Here is a 16,020-nt window from a genome sequence, read left to right as displayed (position 1 = left end):
TCTGAAAAGTGCCATAGGCCACTCAAAAAAAATTAAAAGGAATTTACATTTCTGATTAAAAGCGATTTCACGGCTCAAGTGGGGCCCATTCTGAAGTGTCCCGGGCTGGGGATCACTTTTCTGGTGTTTCAGATATGAGGAAGAGAAGAGGAATCATGTGGGAGGCATGAACACCTGGCTGAACCTGCAGGGCAAGGAAGGGTATGTTCACCTCAGGTGCTGCTGTCAGGAGGAGGAGGAGGAAAAACCCAAACACTCCTGGATGAGCGTGCAGGGCTGGGCGGGAAGTCCTAAAAGGCAGCGAAGAAGGGAACAGCTCATCTTTGCAGACTGAGGCAGAGGGCCTTTGAGAGACACCTGAAGAAGAGTGGGGTGAGTCTGGCCTTCAGCACTTGGGGAGAGGAAAACATGTGAATGCAAGCGTGCCGCTGTACTTTGGACTTGAAAAAGAGCAGCAGCTCTTTCTGCGTAGAAACGTTTTGGTGGTGGCTGGTGGGCACTGGGTAGAAGAGGCACCATGGCTGTGAAGTTCCATCAGCGGCAAGTTCCACTAAGGCCAAGGAAGGGGTAAGGGCAGACCTGTTTACTTGCTTCTGCTTTATCTTCTCCACTCATGTGACTCTTATGTGGAGTGGGGCACAGCTATAGCAGAGAGTGATTTAGGGGTGCCTGAGTCCCCTGGGAAAATACCAACATAATATCAAGCTGAGTGTGTCCCATTCAAGTTCCCAAAAATGTGTAATCTGGATGTCTATTTGATATGATTTCAATTTACTTATGAAATTTCGTTCTTGAAGCTTTCAAGTGTTAATAACTCAGTCATGTCTGACTCTTTGTGGACTCCATGGACTGGAGCCCAGCAGGTTCCTCTGTCCATGCGATTCTCCAGGCAAGAATACTGGAGTGGGTTGCCATTTCCTTCTCCAGGAGAGCTTCCAAACCCAGGGATCGAACTCAGGTCTCCCACATTACAGGCAGATTCTTTACAGTCTGAGCTACCAGAGAAGCCCTCTTTAAGCTTTACTGGAGGGCAAATAAATCTCTTCAGCAAACCATCTTTGCCTTACTTTATTCTCCACATCTCTCTTTTTTTTTTTTGGCTTCGATGCTCGAATCACAGCCAGGGCACTGAAGGTTAGTTCAGTCAGTCAGGTTACTTCTCTCATCAGGGATGGAATCCAGACACAGCAGTGAAAGCACCGAGTCCTAACCACTGGACCAAGAGGGAATTCCCTCCACGTCTCTTTTATAGCTCATTAGTACGATCACACACCCAACAAGGCAAGGGTGGGCTGTCCCTTAGTTTTTCAAAAGTAATTACTACTTACATTGAAAGCAAAAACGAAAGCAAAAACATAAGACCAGGAGTTTCAGTAAGAACTCCTTAAAATTTTACAAGCAACCATTAACCCAACTTGCACCTCCTCCGAATTTCTGGAATAAACATTACTTCCTACTGTGTGAACCCCACCCACCCCCCTCACAAGTACAACACAGCAGGATCTTGGTGACAGAGTTGTTGATGTGGCCCATGGTTTAGTGGGGAAGGTGGCTCTAAGGTGGCACTGGTGAAACAGGAGGAAGACGATACACGGAGGAGGGCAACTTCTCAAGAGTTAAGGGTTCTCTGTGTCTTCATTTTTAAACCTTTATTGTTTTTCTCGGATTATAAAAATATTCCTGAGGGAAAACTGCAGATCTGTCAGAAATACGTAATGGAGAAAGCAAAAGCAATCCATAACTCTATCCATGAGAGGGAATCCCTCTAGCTTTTCCCTCTAACATTTTTCAAAACAAAATAAAAACTATTGGTGGTCTTTTTTAAAATGGGATCATACAAGTTTAACCCTTGCTTTCCCTTGCTAAAGATTTTAGTCAACTGAAAAAATAAGAGATCCAGCACATCTTTTTCAAAAGACTGCATAATATTTTTCATCTTTTTATTTTTGCCAGTGCCTTGTGCCATATGGGATCCTAGTTCCCACACCAGGGATCGAACCCCTGCCCCCTGAGTAGAAGGGTGGAGTCTTAACCACTGGACCCCCTGGGAAGGCCCAATATTGTATAGTAGTTTATGGAAAGATATTTTTAGAATTATTTACTTTGGTGTACATTCTTTTTTTTTGGGGGGGTGTGATTTATTTTTTACTGAAGGATAATTGCTTTACAAAATTTTATTGTGTTCTGTCAAACAAAAATATGGAATGCTTCACAAATTGGCATGTCATCCTTTTGCAGGGGCCATGCTAATCTTCTCTGTATTCTTCCAACTTTAGTATATATGCTGCTTGCTCACATATCCTTGTACACATGGGAAAACATTTTTGGATATAAAATCCTAGATATGGATATGCTTGGCCAAAGGGTGTTTGGATTGACATTTTTATTAGACTGTACTAAATTTTAAATCTTTCAAGTTGGTCAGTGGATAGAAATGTCAGCAGCACAATTCTTTGTTGTGAAGTCTCTTTCAAACAACTGCCACCAAGTCTAGTTTTAATTCCATTTTCAGAAGTCACCAAAATGACAGCTTCCTGTCACAGACAGGCATGGGACCTCAGGTGTTCTCAGTTTATCAGTGCTACCGCTCTAAAGTATGTCAAAAATATTTGCCACTTTGGGGGAGTGAGTTTTCAGATTTTTTTTTTTTCCCAGATGACATTAGCTTCAGGTGTCTTTTTGGGAGTTCTAAGATTTAATGAGATAGATAAAATAAGACTAATCTATTTCATAATTCTTCATCCTTCTTTCATCTGCTGGAGTGACTATAACATACTTGTGTTCTTGGGGCAACCACCTGTGTTTTTGTGAGCAACAGGCCATATCTGCCAACTCTTATCTACTTAGCATATGGTTAGTGTTTCTAGCAGTTTTCCAGTATTTGTCACATTAAATCCAAGTCACTAGTTCTGACCACCTTAAGCAACACTTCTATTTCAAGGGAACAGATAAGACAGAATTTCAAGAGCAAAAAACTTGTCATAGTGCTCTCCTACACCTCACTGTCTAAAGTGATTTTTGCTTCCTCTGGACTCATAGATTTTAAAATGTTTGAGCTATTCATTAACTTCGCAATTCCTCAAGAATCTCTTTTGTACCTAAAACAAAAGTTAAAGCATTAGAGTGTTTATAGAAAACAAGTCACTTACCTATATTCTTCCCACTAGACTATATGCTTCAGGAGAGGAGGGACTTTGTTTGGTTCACTGATGATTCTCTGAATCTAGAAAGGTACCTGGCATATAAAAGGTGCTCGATTTTTGTTGAAGGAATGTTAAACTCTTTGAAGGCAGGAATCCTCTTATATTTTGCATCCCCACAATAAATTACAAGTTGCTGATTTAAAACAAAGGAAGGATCTTCATTCAGAAACACAACATAAGACTTTCTTAGAAACTAGGTGAAATATCCCTGGTCTGAACTATATTCAAGATTCCTTCTGGCCCTAACTATGAATCTGCTAGTTTTCAAAGGATTAGAACCCAATAAAATATATACTACTAAAACTAGAGTAGGAATACTTGGGTAAATCTTTGATTTAGAAAGCAGGACACTGATTTTTCTATGCCTTTGGATCATCACTAAAAAGATCAGATGTGAGAATTAAGCTATATTAACCTCAAGCTATATTCTCTAAATTCCTTTTTTGAAAGAAAAAAAAATCATGGCATCAAGCTGTTAACTGGGAATGTCTCTACAAGCATGTACTTGATGTCACTGTATAAGCAAGAAGACAAAGGAACTAGTAACATACAATATTTATATATTTTAGACTATGACAATGGTATGATGCTCTAATGAGAGATCTATCTGTCTTTAAATCCATGTCAAATGTGCAGCTATTTGGATTTAAAGCAAACAAAAATAAAAGCAATGAAAAAGAATAAAAAAGGGAATCACAGTAAAAGAAGCAACCATCTAAATCTGGAGCATATTTTGGATAATATACATCATTTTGGGGAACAAAGGCAAAAAGAAAGTGAGACGAGAAATGCACAGGAATCAATTTTAAAATGTCACTCCAGAAAAAAGTCCATTTTATAAAACACATTGTAATTCTAGTCTTTTAGTACTTATTTATGTCAGATCGTCTCTCACTGGATGTTTAGTTTCCTGGGTTGAGACTTAGAAAAATTATATTGTGGTTAGAAAATAACATATTCTCAAGACATTTGACTGAAAAGACTATTTTTGGGGTTTACTATTTTTAACAACCAGTTTTAACAAGAGAGTGAATTAATCAGATTTGAGATTAATTCTCACTGGCAGAACTTGAATATACTCAGTCTGCTTTAAAAATATAAAGGAATCAGAACTTGAAAAGAATTTAATACACAAGCAACAGACAGAAAAAATATAGGCCCTGAAATAGACAAAGAGTTTTTGATGTGTTTAAAAAAAAAAGACAAAGAAAGAAAGAAAAAAAAAGAATACTGGGGGGTGGGGCAAGAAAAATTTCATGAGAGAAGTTGGAGGAGGGCATATGCCCAAGTTAGACCAGGGAGAAAAGTCTGAAGAACATCAACAACAGAACCATTCTTGGGGAAAAGTAATACCAGGAGGACTCCTATGGTTAATTTTCTAAAAAAAAAAAAAAAGGTAAACAGTATTCAGTTTGTTGAGGCTTGCAACATTGAGTATAACAAGAAAAGAAACACTCAAAAACAAGTTTTAAAGACAAGTTACGGAAATGACTGCAAAATGAAAATCAGAACATTCTAACTTACTTGAAGTAGATAGAATAGAAAATGAAGTCAGAATACATATGATACTGTTCAATCATTCATGCTAAATGTGAAGAACTGTTAGGTTCATACATCTTAAAGCAAATGGAAAATAGTCAATTCTAAAATAAATGTACAAAACAAGTAAATTTCAGCCGTGAGGAAATCCCAGTTCAATGTGCAAACATTTCTTATAAAGTGTTTAACGAAAAATTTAAGTTCGACAAACTATCACGTTTGTAATATTGACATTACGCATGTAATATTTAGAAATCTTAGATACAAAAGTAAAATACACATTATTCCTTTTTAAAAGATGCTTTTGAAGCTACAGAAGTCAGTTTATTTTATTGAAGTGCTCTTGGAAAAACATGAAACAGTCAATACGTGCACCAAAATAAGTACGTTATACAGAATTCTAAATTTCATTTTACAGAAATACCATCTAGGAAAAGTGCAAGGTGCACGAATATCTCGGTGACAGATGTTAAGTAAACTCGGCGAGAAAATCAGAAACGAGTTCCGAGTGGAGACCCAGTTCAACTTGTAAGTTTCGTGGGCACAATAAATCATTCATAAAAGCCCACCTTAAACAGCTCAAGTAGTCAGAAAAATAGGCCGATGGTTACTCGAGCGATAACATAATCCGCGCGGTCTTATTGTTGTAGAGCAGATGTCATTTATGGGTGGGGCTGACGCGCAGAGCAGCTGAAACATTTTTGTACCAACCCCCGCCCCGCGCTCTTTCCAATGGGATAGAAGGGGCTCCAAAAAGGTAAGGGGAAAGCTTCCAACGCTCAATTCCTCCCAGAAACAAGGAAGTTTTTTTTTTTTTTTTTTACGTGGCCTTGGCCTTGGTATATACGTAAAAGCCCGCGATAAGATGTACCAAATCTCCCGTAATTAAACCCTACCATGGAAAAGAAGTCCTCCCTTTCTCCCCTCCCTGGCCGGCTCCTCCTCGGGACACTTGGCTGAGTCTTTTCTTTCCCTCCTTCCCACGCTGACGGAGAGGCTGCACGCAAGCCGCGGACGACTGGTTTTTTTTTTCGCGCGGAGGGAACTCGACGGGTAGGAACGCCGAGTGGCGGGAAGGGAGCGGGCGGCGTTGTGAGGAGGCCAAGAAGGCTTGCCGGGTACGAGCGGGGCTAGGGGTTGGGGACAAGGGACGACGCGGGCCTCCGGGCCCGCACGGGAGGCCGAGGTGACGAGGGGAAATCTCCCGGCTCGCAGCTGGAACCCGGCGCTTCCGGCTAACGACCGGTCGCTCTCGGGCCTAGCGCGGCTCACCTTCCGCGCTCCGCCGGGGCGGGCGGAGAGTTGGTAGGAAGGGAAACCGCGGTTCGCACTTGCCTGGAACCGGGTGACCAGTAACTGGTAATAGTCTTTGCTCGGCGCTGGGCCTTGTCCTACAATTTCGAACAGAGTCTCCGGCAGCCACGACGCCATCTTGGGACGCCACCGCCGTCGCTAAGACAACCAGGAAGGGGCGGGGCCTGCCTGGGGTCACGGGGGCCACAGCCGTGGTTTAAAAAAACCGAACCCTACTTTCGAGCTGGCGGGGTGTTTCTAGCTTTGGGGATGATTATCCCCTTCATCCAAGGGTTAGCAGGAACTCTTGCGCCGTGAAATATCCACCTTGAGGTCCCGGGTGACCCGGAGGGGAATTAGTTCCTGCTACCACCGATGGGGAGTGGGGAAGGCGGAGGGGGGGGCGGTGACCCCGGCGGAGGGATACCAAGCGAAGTCTCACATTCCCCTTCCTGGTCCCTCGAAGGGATCGGGAGGAGGTCGCAGGCCGCTGGGGGAAGTCGAGCCCGGCAGTGGCGAAGCGGCGCGGGGGGCGGGGTGGGAGGGGGGGGGAGGGGAGGGGAGGGGCGATGTGAGGAGCCGCGAGTAGGCAGCGGGGGGCCTGTCCCGCGGACGAGCACCGTCAGCCCGAGCCGCGGCGGGCAAAGTAGTTCCCGGAGGGTGTTGGAACGGGCGGGGAGGGAAGAAGGCGGCGCGGGCGGAGGCGCACGCCGGGAGCGGTGCTGCGGCTCAGCTGATAATTGAAGGGACCCGAGGAGCCGCCGCCGCCGCCGCTTGGGGGGGGTGGGGGGAGCGAGGAGGAAGTTACTGCCGCGCCACCGAGTCCGGACCGGAGACTTTGGGGCCCAACTAGGTAATTGGGGAGCAGTTCCGAGCGGCGGCGGGGCCAGGCCTGGGTTGGGGGGAGGGGGCTGCGTTGAGGGGTTGAAGGTGGGGGGGTGGCGGCGGCGGGGAGGAGCTGGAACAGAAAGTCCCAGGAAGCCCGGTTGTGTCATCGCCGCGATTAGGGCCCCCCCGCCCCCCACACTCGGCCTGTTCCCAGCGGCGGCGGTGGCGGGTCCTCGGACGGACCGGGCCAGGGGTTGACGGGTTAGGCGCTCGAGGGAGAGAGACCGCGGCTGGAGGGGACCCGGGGCTGGGCGGGAGCCGGGCGGTGGGGGGGTGAGGGGGGCGGGGCGCTGGGTGCCCCCCCCCGCCAACCATGAGGAGGGCCCCTTCACGGAACCCGGGGGGTAAAGGCGTGCGGGGTCTGGGGGAGCCCGGCGGGTGTCTTGTGTGTGGGGGGGGCCGGAAGTGGGCTTTGGAGCTTGGAGGGCGTCTAGGAAGACAGAAAGTGGGGGGCCGGAAGTGCAGGTGGGGTGTGAAAGACGGCCAGGGTTCCCCGGAAATGGGATGGGGGGCCCGGAAACCGGGAGAGGGGAGGCTCCGGGGCCAGGGAACGGCCCGGAAATGGAAACTAGGGAGCAGCTCGAGTGACAACAGTTGTGGGAAGCGAGGGTCAGAGGAGGGAGCGGCCGGAGTGACTTTTAGACCGCAGTAAGAGGTTTCCTGCCGACGGTGGGGGGGAGACGGTTGAGGGCGGGCGAGGCCGCAGACGGGGGGTCTGCGCGGGGCAGTTGTTTCTTCAGCCCCTGGGAAGTTGACGCTTGACGGAGAGGGGACGCCGAGAGAGGACGCGGGGAGGGCGGCGGGGGGGGGGGGGGGGGCGGAGCGGCGTGAAACAGGCCGAGAAACTTGGCCGAGAGGAGCGGAGCATCCTTCTCCATTGATCGGCGTGGAAATTGGGGGTGGGGGTGGGGTTAGGACCTGTGGGGAGGGAGGTGGACCGGTTGTCACTTCTGTCGTATTAGTATTCAGAGCGAGTCAGGCGATTAATTTATTTATATGTGGATTACATAAAACCTATTATAACGTCTGTCCGTTCAGTTCACCCTCTCTCCATCCTCCTCCACAGTGAGTGGGTTTCCAGTTGTGGAACAAGTTAGAGGGGAGTGCAGATAACGGAGGTGATAGCGTCCCCCATCCTGTCCTTTCTCCGTGTCGCCATCCTCAGAAATAGCGAAATCTTTTCATTTGTTGGAGGAAGGGGAAAAAAAGAAAGATTTAAACACACAGGCAAATCGTGGCTGGAAGTCGAAGGACGCTTAGACATTTGAACTCCTGCGGGGAGCACAGGGAGACGAGAGGGAATTGGGTGCCCCGTGTGGCGAGGAGAGGACGGAAGGGGCTGCTCCTAAACCCTTAAGACAGATTTGTTTGTTTTTGATAATGCCGTTTTTTTTGTTGTTGTTTTTTACTTTGTCTGGGGGGAGGTTTAGCTTAAGCCTGGTATCTGGTGGTGGGTATGGTTTAATTGCCTCGTCAGGTAATTGGGGGGGACAGAATGTGTCAGGGGGAACGTTGGTGTGTGTGGAATGGGGGGCGGGGTGGCGTTTAGTGGCGCAGTGGGCCTGTTCCGAGTGGATGTCTAACTGCTCCCCTGCTGTCTCCCTTCCTCGTCGGCCTTCCCCGGTCTTGCCTGGGCTGCCAGATCACCCGATCCCCGGGCTTTCCTTGGTTTTGTAGGCCCTTCTGTGGTGTGTTGTTGAACTTTTTATTCCTCTCCAGTATCTAGCTATTTTTGGCGTTTCATTTGTTAAAAAGACCCTGCAAGTTGAGGCTCATAATCTTCTCTCAAAAAAGCAAAACAAAACAAAAAAAATACGGGATAGAAACTTGAAAGAGCTATTGAGTGGGGTAAAAAACTGACGTTCGGAACAAAGGTCCTAGTTGTTAGAGAAAAAGGCAAGATGTCTATATATGAAGACTGTCGCATTTACTGGGGAGTGGGGTAGGAGGGACAGCAGTTAGGGTTATGGAGTGGAATTATCAGAGGTTTAGAAACAGTACATGGCAGAGGGTTTTATTGAGGCCTTTTTTTTTTTTTCATACACAGAGCATGTAAAGAACTCAGTATTAAGTGTGGATTTTAGAGTAAACACATTTCTAACACATTTCTAATTGTTTTAGAAACTTCCTGCTCTACGTTCAGCCTCAGAAGTACTGAACTCGTGTGGCTTTTATATCATCTTTGTGAAATTGTTTGGGGAGTTTTTATTTCATTTATTTGAAGTTGAGAGAGAGCACATTAAAATGGCTGAGGGTTGTGGGCTTTGTCCACATCACCCTTTCGATGAATGTGCCAATATCCATAAGAATTGAAGAACTGTAATTAAGATTATTCTGGTGGCTCAGAGACTTGGGTTCAATCCGTGGGTGGAGAAGATTCCCTGAAGAAAGAAATGGCAACCCAGTCCCGTATGTCTTGCCTGGGGAATCCCATGGACAGAGGAGCCTGACAGGCTACGGTGGTCTATGGGGTCACGAGAGTACTTAGGGTCTAAACAAGAACAGCAATTAAGATTATCACTGCTTCCATTTAATTCCCAGTTTTTCAGGAGTTTGAGCGGTTTTTAAGTCTGCTCAGCTGACATTTACTGTTTTGTGTCTGCGAACAGGCATTTTACTTTTCATTTACTTTCTTAAAGTTAGAACATGTTGGTAGTTAGAATTTCTGAAGGTGCTAAACAAAATTATTTTTTGCAGTGGAGAAGAGGATGCTTGGTCAGGGTAAAAGCAATGCTTTCATGTAGCAAAGTAAATTTGAAGTAATGTTTACTTTTCCATTCTAACTTTTGAGATTAGTGCATTTTTATCTGGCTGTGGTTGTATGATCCTCTCTGAGGTCATCATCCTAGCGAAGAAGACACATGCTGGCCTAGGAATTCATAACACTGCCAGTTAGTAGCTGTGTGACCTTGAGTTATTCTCTGACCCTATCTGATCTCCATTTGTTTTAATGTGTAAAATGGGAATGGATAGTCCGTCTCTTTCCTACTGGCTGATTGTGAGATCCAGTGGATATAATGGCTGAGAAGAAATACAAACTGCTAAATAAGTGTAAGACAATTGTTACTAGCTTTAGAAAATTATCTATTTTGAGGTAATTACAAAACTTCCATCAGTTGCAGTGGTGGAAAGTTGTCAGTGTAAGGTGGCTTGGAGATAGGAAGTTACAGTACTTTATAATATGAAATTGCTGCTTAATTGGTAATGGAGTTTGGACCCCGATTGTTATGTTACTTTTCTTTTTTTTGCAGTGATATGCTTGTTCACCATACCTTGTTAATTCTGCTGAGAGAAAGTTCAGGCAGATTGCTTTGTGTTTTTATTGTGGAAAAAATTTGTTCCTGTTCTGGTTCGTGGCTTTTATGAAATTGATTTTCTAATATCAGAGACTACAATTAAGGATGGAGAAGGAAATGGCAACCCACTCCAGTATTCTTGACTGGAAAATCCCATGGGGTCTCAAGGAGTCAGACACGACTTAGCAGCTAAGCGACGACCACAATTAAGAAAAAGTATTTCAGAATCTTGGTCTGGTTTGTGTTACAGAATCTGCGGGAGTTTTTGTTTTTTAATTCTTTAAAGGGAATGTGGGTAGGAATCTTTTGAACAAACTGATACCAATTGCTCATTTATTTTTTGCATGTTTGCTGAGGTAATTGGATGAACTCAAATTGAAAAAGTAACCTGCTTGTTGCTTTTCATCTTCAGGTTCTTGATCTGCCAGCCTGACATGCCGTTTTCCTTCTTTTGAGTCATTTTAGGTTCACCTCAACTCACAAGTACTTACTCAAAAATTTCTGCCCGATGATCTTTCCTTTTTATTTCTTTGTTATCTATGTATGCTTCATTTGGGGATTAAGGTGCTAGGTTTGTTGACAAGCATTGCTTTTGTTTCCCTGACTGGATTATGGGCTTCCTGAGGGCAAGGATTATCTCAGTGTCCTTGAGTTTTGCCTGAAGGTGTACTCATAAACCTGATGCAGCTATGCAGCCAGTCTTCCTACTTGGAAAGTTTTGTGGCTTCAACAAGTCTCTCGGGGTGCTGTCTGGTTCAGTACTCAGCCTCTCACATCTTCCTGACTGCTGTGCAGTTAGAGTTCCTTGGATAGGGTGGAAGGGTAAGAATTTGGTGAATATTGAGTTCGGTTCAGCTCAGTCGCTCAGTCGTGTCCGACTCTTTACAACCCCATGAATCGCAGCACGCCAGGCCTCCCTGTCCATCACCAACTCCCGGAGTTCACTCACACTCAACGTCCATCGAGTCCGTAATGCCATCCAGCCATCTCATCCTCGGTTGTCCCCTTCTCCGCCTGCCCCCAATCCCTCCCAGCATCAAAGTCTTTTCCAATGAGTCAACTCTTCGCATGAGGTGGCCAAAGTACTGGAGTTTCAGCTTTAGCATCATTCCTTCCAAAGAAATCCCAGGGTTGATCTCCTTCAGAATGGACTGGTTGGATCTCCTTGCAGTCCAAGGGACTCTCAAGAGTCTTCTCCAACACCACAGTTCAAAGGCATCAATTCTTCAGCGCTCAGCTTTCTTCACAGTCCAACTCTCACATCCATACATGACCACAGGAAAAACCATAGCCTTGACTAGATGGACCTTTGTTGGCAAAGTAATGTCTCTGCTTTTGAATATGCTGTCTAGGTTGGTCATAACTTTTCTTCCAAGGAGTAAGTGTCTTTTAATTTCATGGCTGCAGTCACCATCTGCAGTGGTTTTGGAGCCTAAAAAAATAAAGTCTGACACTGTTTCCACTGTTTCTCCATCTATTTCCCATGGAATGATGGGACTGGATGCCATGATCTTCGTTTTCTGAATGTTTCACTCTCCTCTTTTACTTTCATCAAGAGGCTTTTTTAGCTCCTCTTCACTTTCTGCCATGAGGGTGGTGTCATCTGCATATCTGAGGTTATTGATATTTCTCCCGGCAATCTTGATTCCAGCTTGTGTTTCTTCCAGCCCAGCGTTTCTCATGATGTACTCTGCATAGAAGTTAAATAAACAGGGTGACAATATACAGCCTTGACGTACTCCTTTTCCTATTTGGAACCAGTCTGTTGTTCCATGTCCAGTTCTAACTGTTGCTTCCTGACCTGCATACAGATTTCTCAAGAGGCAGGTCAGGTGGTCTGGTATTCCCATCTCTTTCAGAATTTTCCACAGTTTCTTGTGATCCACACAGTCAAAGGTTTTGGCATAGTCAATAAAGCAGAAATAGGTGTTTTTCTGGAGCTCTCTTGCTTTTTCGATGATCCAACAGATGTTGGCAATTTGATCTCTGGTTCCTCTGCCTTTTCTAAAACCAGCTTGAACATCAGGAAGTTCACGGTTCATGTATTGCTGAAGCCTAGCTTGGAGAATTTTGAGCATTACTTTACTAGCATGTGAGATGAGTGCAATTGTGTGGTAGTTTGAACATTCTTTGGCATTGCCTTTTTTTGGGATTGGAATGAAAACTGACCTTTTCCAGTCCTGTGGCCACTGCTGAGTTTTCCAAATTTGCTGGCATATTGAGTGCAGCACTTTGACAGCATCATCTTTCAGGATTTGAAATAGCTCTACTGGAATGCCATCACCTCCACTAGCTTTGTTTGTAGTGATGCTTTCTAAGGCCCACTTGACTTCACATTCCAAGGTGTCTGGTTCTAGATGAGTGATCACACCATCGTGATTATCCGGGTCGTGAAGATCCTTTTGTACAGTTCTTCTGTGTATTCTTGCCATCTCTTCTTAATATCTTCTGCTTCTGTTAGGTCCATACCATTTCTGTCCTTTATCGAGCCCATCTTTGCATGAAATGTTGCCTTGATATCTCTAATTTTCTTGAAGAGATCTCTAGTCTTTCCCATTTTGTTGTTTTCCTCTACTTCTTTGAACATTATTTAATATTATATAAGACATATAATTTGTAGGTTGTTAAATAATCTTGGTGCTTTTAGCTCTTAACATGTAATGTTAGCTTCACATTTGTGTGTGTTTTTTTTTTAATTTTTTAAGTGTCTGGGTATAGTTTAGACAGCTATGCTATATAGATTTCTTAAAGGCATAGTTCAGCTCAGTCGTGTCTGACTCTTTGCGACCCCATGAATCGCAGCACGCCAGGCCTCCCTGTCCATCACCAACTCCCGGAGTTCACTCAAACTCAAGTCCATCGAGTCGGTGATGCCATCCAGCCACCTCATCCTCTGTCATCCCCTTCTCCTCCTGCCCCCAATCCCTCCCAGCATCTGAGTCTTTTCCAATGAGTCAACTCTTCCCATGAGGTGGCCAAAGTACTGGAGTTTCAGCTTTAGCATCGTTCCTTCCAAAGAACACCCAGGACTGATCTCCTTCAGAATGGACTGGTTGGATCTCCTTGCAGTCCAGGGGACTCTCAAGAGTCTTCTCCAACACCACAGTTCAAAAGCATCAATTCTTCAGCACTCAGCCTTCTTCACAGTCCAACTCTCACATCCATACGTGACTACTGGAAAAACAATAGCCTTGACTAGACGGACCTTTGTTGGCAAAGTAATGTCTCTGCTTTTGAATATGCTGTCTAGGTTGGTCATAAATTTTCTTCCAAGGAGTAAGCGTCTTTTAATTTCATGGCTGCAGTCACCATCTGCAGTAATTTTGGAAGCCCCCAAAATAAAATCTGACACTGTTTCCACTGTTTTCCCATCTATTTCCCATGAAATAAACCTCTGAAGTGAAGTGAAATGAAGTCGCTCGGTCGTGTCTGACTCTTTGCGACCCCATGGACTGTAGCCTATCAGGCTCCTCCCTCCATCGGATTCTCCAGGCAAGAGTACTGGAGTGGGTTGCCATTTTCCTTCTCCAGGGGATCTTCCCAACCCAGGGATCGAACCCGGGTCTCCCACATTCCAGGCGGATGTTTTAACCTCTAAGCCACCAGGGAAGCCTGTGAAATAAACCCCTGCTGGTGCTGCTGCTAAGTCACTTCAGTCGTGTCCGACTCTGTGCGACCCCAGAGACAGCAGGCCACTAGGCCCTTCTATCCATGGGATTTTCCAGGCAAGAGTACTGGAGTGGGTTGCAGTTGCCTTCTCCAGAAATAAACCCCTAGCCCCGAGCAAATTGTTCTTTATAGTTTCTACCCAGTCTACAAGATTTCTCTGTATACAGTGGGTGCTTGCTGTTATTTATGGTAAATAGATCTGTATACTGATACCGAGCCAGTCTTTTGATTTGTATTTAAGTAGAACTTGGCTAATGTCCTGGATTTTTACAAATGCAGTTCTTTAATAAAATTCCCAATTTATTGCTAGTTTCAGGGTATGGGCAAAAGAAGTTGTTTTCTAGACTGAAATAAGTCTGCTAGATAGCTTTTCTCTTAGGACTTTTAGATCTTTTTTGGTAATTCTTGTAGTTCCAGGAAACTGGATTGGCCAGAACAGAAAGCTACTCGAGTAGTCCATTATTTAGACTTAACCCATTTTGTCTTGCGGAGAAGGCGATGGCACCCCACTCCAGTACTTTTGCCTGGAAAATCCCGTGGATGGGGGAACCTGGTAGGCTGCACTCCATGGGGTCGCAAAGAGTCAGACATGACTGAGCAACTTCACTTTGACTTTTCACTTTCATGCATTGGAGAAGGAAATGGCAACCCACTGCAGTGTTGTTGCCTGGAGAATCCTACAGGGATGGGGAGCCTGGTGGTCTGCCGTCTGTGGAGTCTCACAGAGTCAGACACGATTGAAGTGACTTAGCAGCAGCAGCAGCAGCATTTTGTCTTGAGTGTGCCAAGAAGCTGTTAATAGTCAGTTTTGGAGTTACGCTTGATTTAAAAAGTCATTCTAGGCGCCTAGAGTTAAAAAGCTGCCTGTTGCTCCGATCTCTCATTAAGGAACAGTGCTGTTCAAGTGGGTATCTGATTTGAAGGTAGAAGACTTGGGTTCCAGTTTTGGCAATGCGTTTTCTGTGTTTGTGACCTTGGCAAATAATACAACCTTTGTGAACTTTTCAAGTGCTTAATCTGAAAAAAGTGGTCATGGCCACCGTGTCAGTGCTAGGCACCGTATTCAGGAGATGAGGCTACAAAGATGGATTGGAACACGGCCCTTATTCCCCTGGTTCATCTCTGCATTGATCACTACTGCCTGATTTATTTACACTGTTCTACGTAGAACATACTTTTATAATGTATGTAGGTGTTCTACTTGAAGATACTTGAGTATAGAATAGTATTCCTTAGTAGATTATGAATTTCTTGAAGTTAGTCTTTGCCGTTTTATCCGTAAGCAAGCGCGGGGCCTGTCCCATAGTAAAGATTCTTTTAACGTTTATTGAAGGAATAAGTTGTGAGAATAAGATTCTGAAAGTGAAAATATTTTGTAATGGTTTAATGTAATGCCCTATTTGATTTGTTTTGATAAGCATTTTGGATCTCCATTTTGCTAACAAGGTTTTGGGAGTTTTCTTTAATCTCTTGGTATATAAGAGACTGCAAGTTGAATCATATTAAAAAAATTAGGGCAAGCCACTTCACATTATTTAATTGTTCATTATTTGCATGAAATAGTTGATCATTTAAATGCTTCATTGAGGTCTTATGTTTTGAGACTGCATATTTAAGTTCAGAACTGAATTTTACACATCATTTTAGTTTATTCTGTTTCTTTTTAGAAAGTATATATTTATTTCTATAAATGTTATTACCTATACATGGATTTTTGAATTATTATTTATAAGCTGAAGTGTCTATCAGCAAGCCTTCAAGACTTGAAATTATAGCATTTTAATGTGTGTTTTAATCGCTTGTTGGCTTCATAACCAGTGAATGAGTTCCACCCTGACTTTACAACTCCTACTCATCCACCCATGGGCAGCGTTCTGAATAAATAGATGGACATTGTGTTGTGTCTTAAAAGTGAAAGTGAAGTCACTCAGTCGTGTCTGACTCTTTTGTGACCCCATGGCCTGTAGCCTACCAGGCTTCTCCGTCCATGGGATTTTCCAGGCTAGAGTACTGGAGTGGGGTGCCATTTCCTTCTCCAGGGGATCTTCCCAACCCAGGGATTGAACCCAGGTCTCCCGCATTGTAGGCAGATGCTTTACCCTCTGAGCCACCAGGTCTTAAGGTCACATTAA

At 44.6% G+C, this 16,020-nt stretch overlaps 2 protein-coding genes and 1 non-coding gene across 53 annotated transcripts in view; 1 reads left to right on the top strand and 2 right to left on the bottom strand.

Annotated features, from left to right (window-relative positions):
- Positions 1–6,196, bottom strand: part of FBXO36 (F-box protein 36) — a 105,359-nt gene extending 99,163 nt beyond the window's left edge. For both annotated transcript variants that reach the window (XM_027965281.3, XM_060410456.1), the window contains exon 1: positions 6,078–6,196. In XM_027965281.3, coding sequence (XP_027821082.3) covers positions 6,078–6,173 — 96 coding nt within the window. In that variant the 5' untranslated portion in view covers positions 6,174–6,196. The remainder of the gene's footprint in view (positions 1–6,077) is intronic.
- On the bottom strand, positions 2,194–2,298 carry LOC114113295 (U6 spliceosomal RNA). Its single transcript, XR_003588358.1, has one exon. It is a non-coding gene; the product is annotated as a U6 spliceosomal RNA (small nuclear RNA).
- Positions 5,474–16,020, top strand: part of TRIP12 (thyroid hormone receptor interactor 12) — a 154,159-nt gene continuing 143,612 nt past the window's right edge. For 24 of the 50 annotated variants that reach the window (XM_060410454.1, XM_060410453.1, XM_060410450.1 and 21 more), the window contains exon 1: positions 6,679–6,888. The gene's annotated coding sequence lies outside the window, so the exon portion shown is untranslated. Of the gene's footprint in view, positions 5,796–6,678; positions 6,889–7,515; positions 7,572–16,020 lie in introns of those variants that run through there. The other 26 variants (XM_060410455.1, XM_060410452.1, XM_060410447.1 and 23 more) reach the window with 2 other exon arrangements.

Source organism: Ovis aries, chromosome 2 (assembly GCF_016772045.2).
Source record: "Ovis aries strain OAR_USU_Benz2616 breed Rambouillet chromosome 2, ARS-UI_Ramb_v3.0, whole genome shotgun sequence".
Taxonomy (NCBI): domain Eukaryota; kingdom Metazoa; phylum Chordata; class Mammalia; order Artiodactyla; family Bovidae; genus Ovis; species Ovis aries.
Note: the sequence above shows the minus strand (reverse complement) of the source record. Positions and strands in the feature narration are given on the sequence as shown.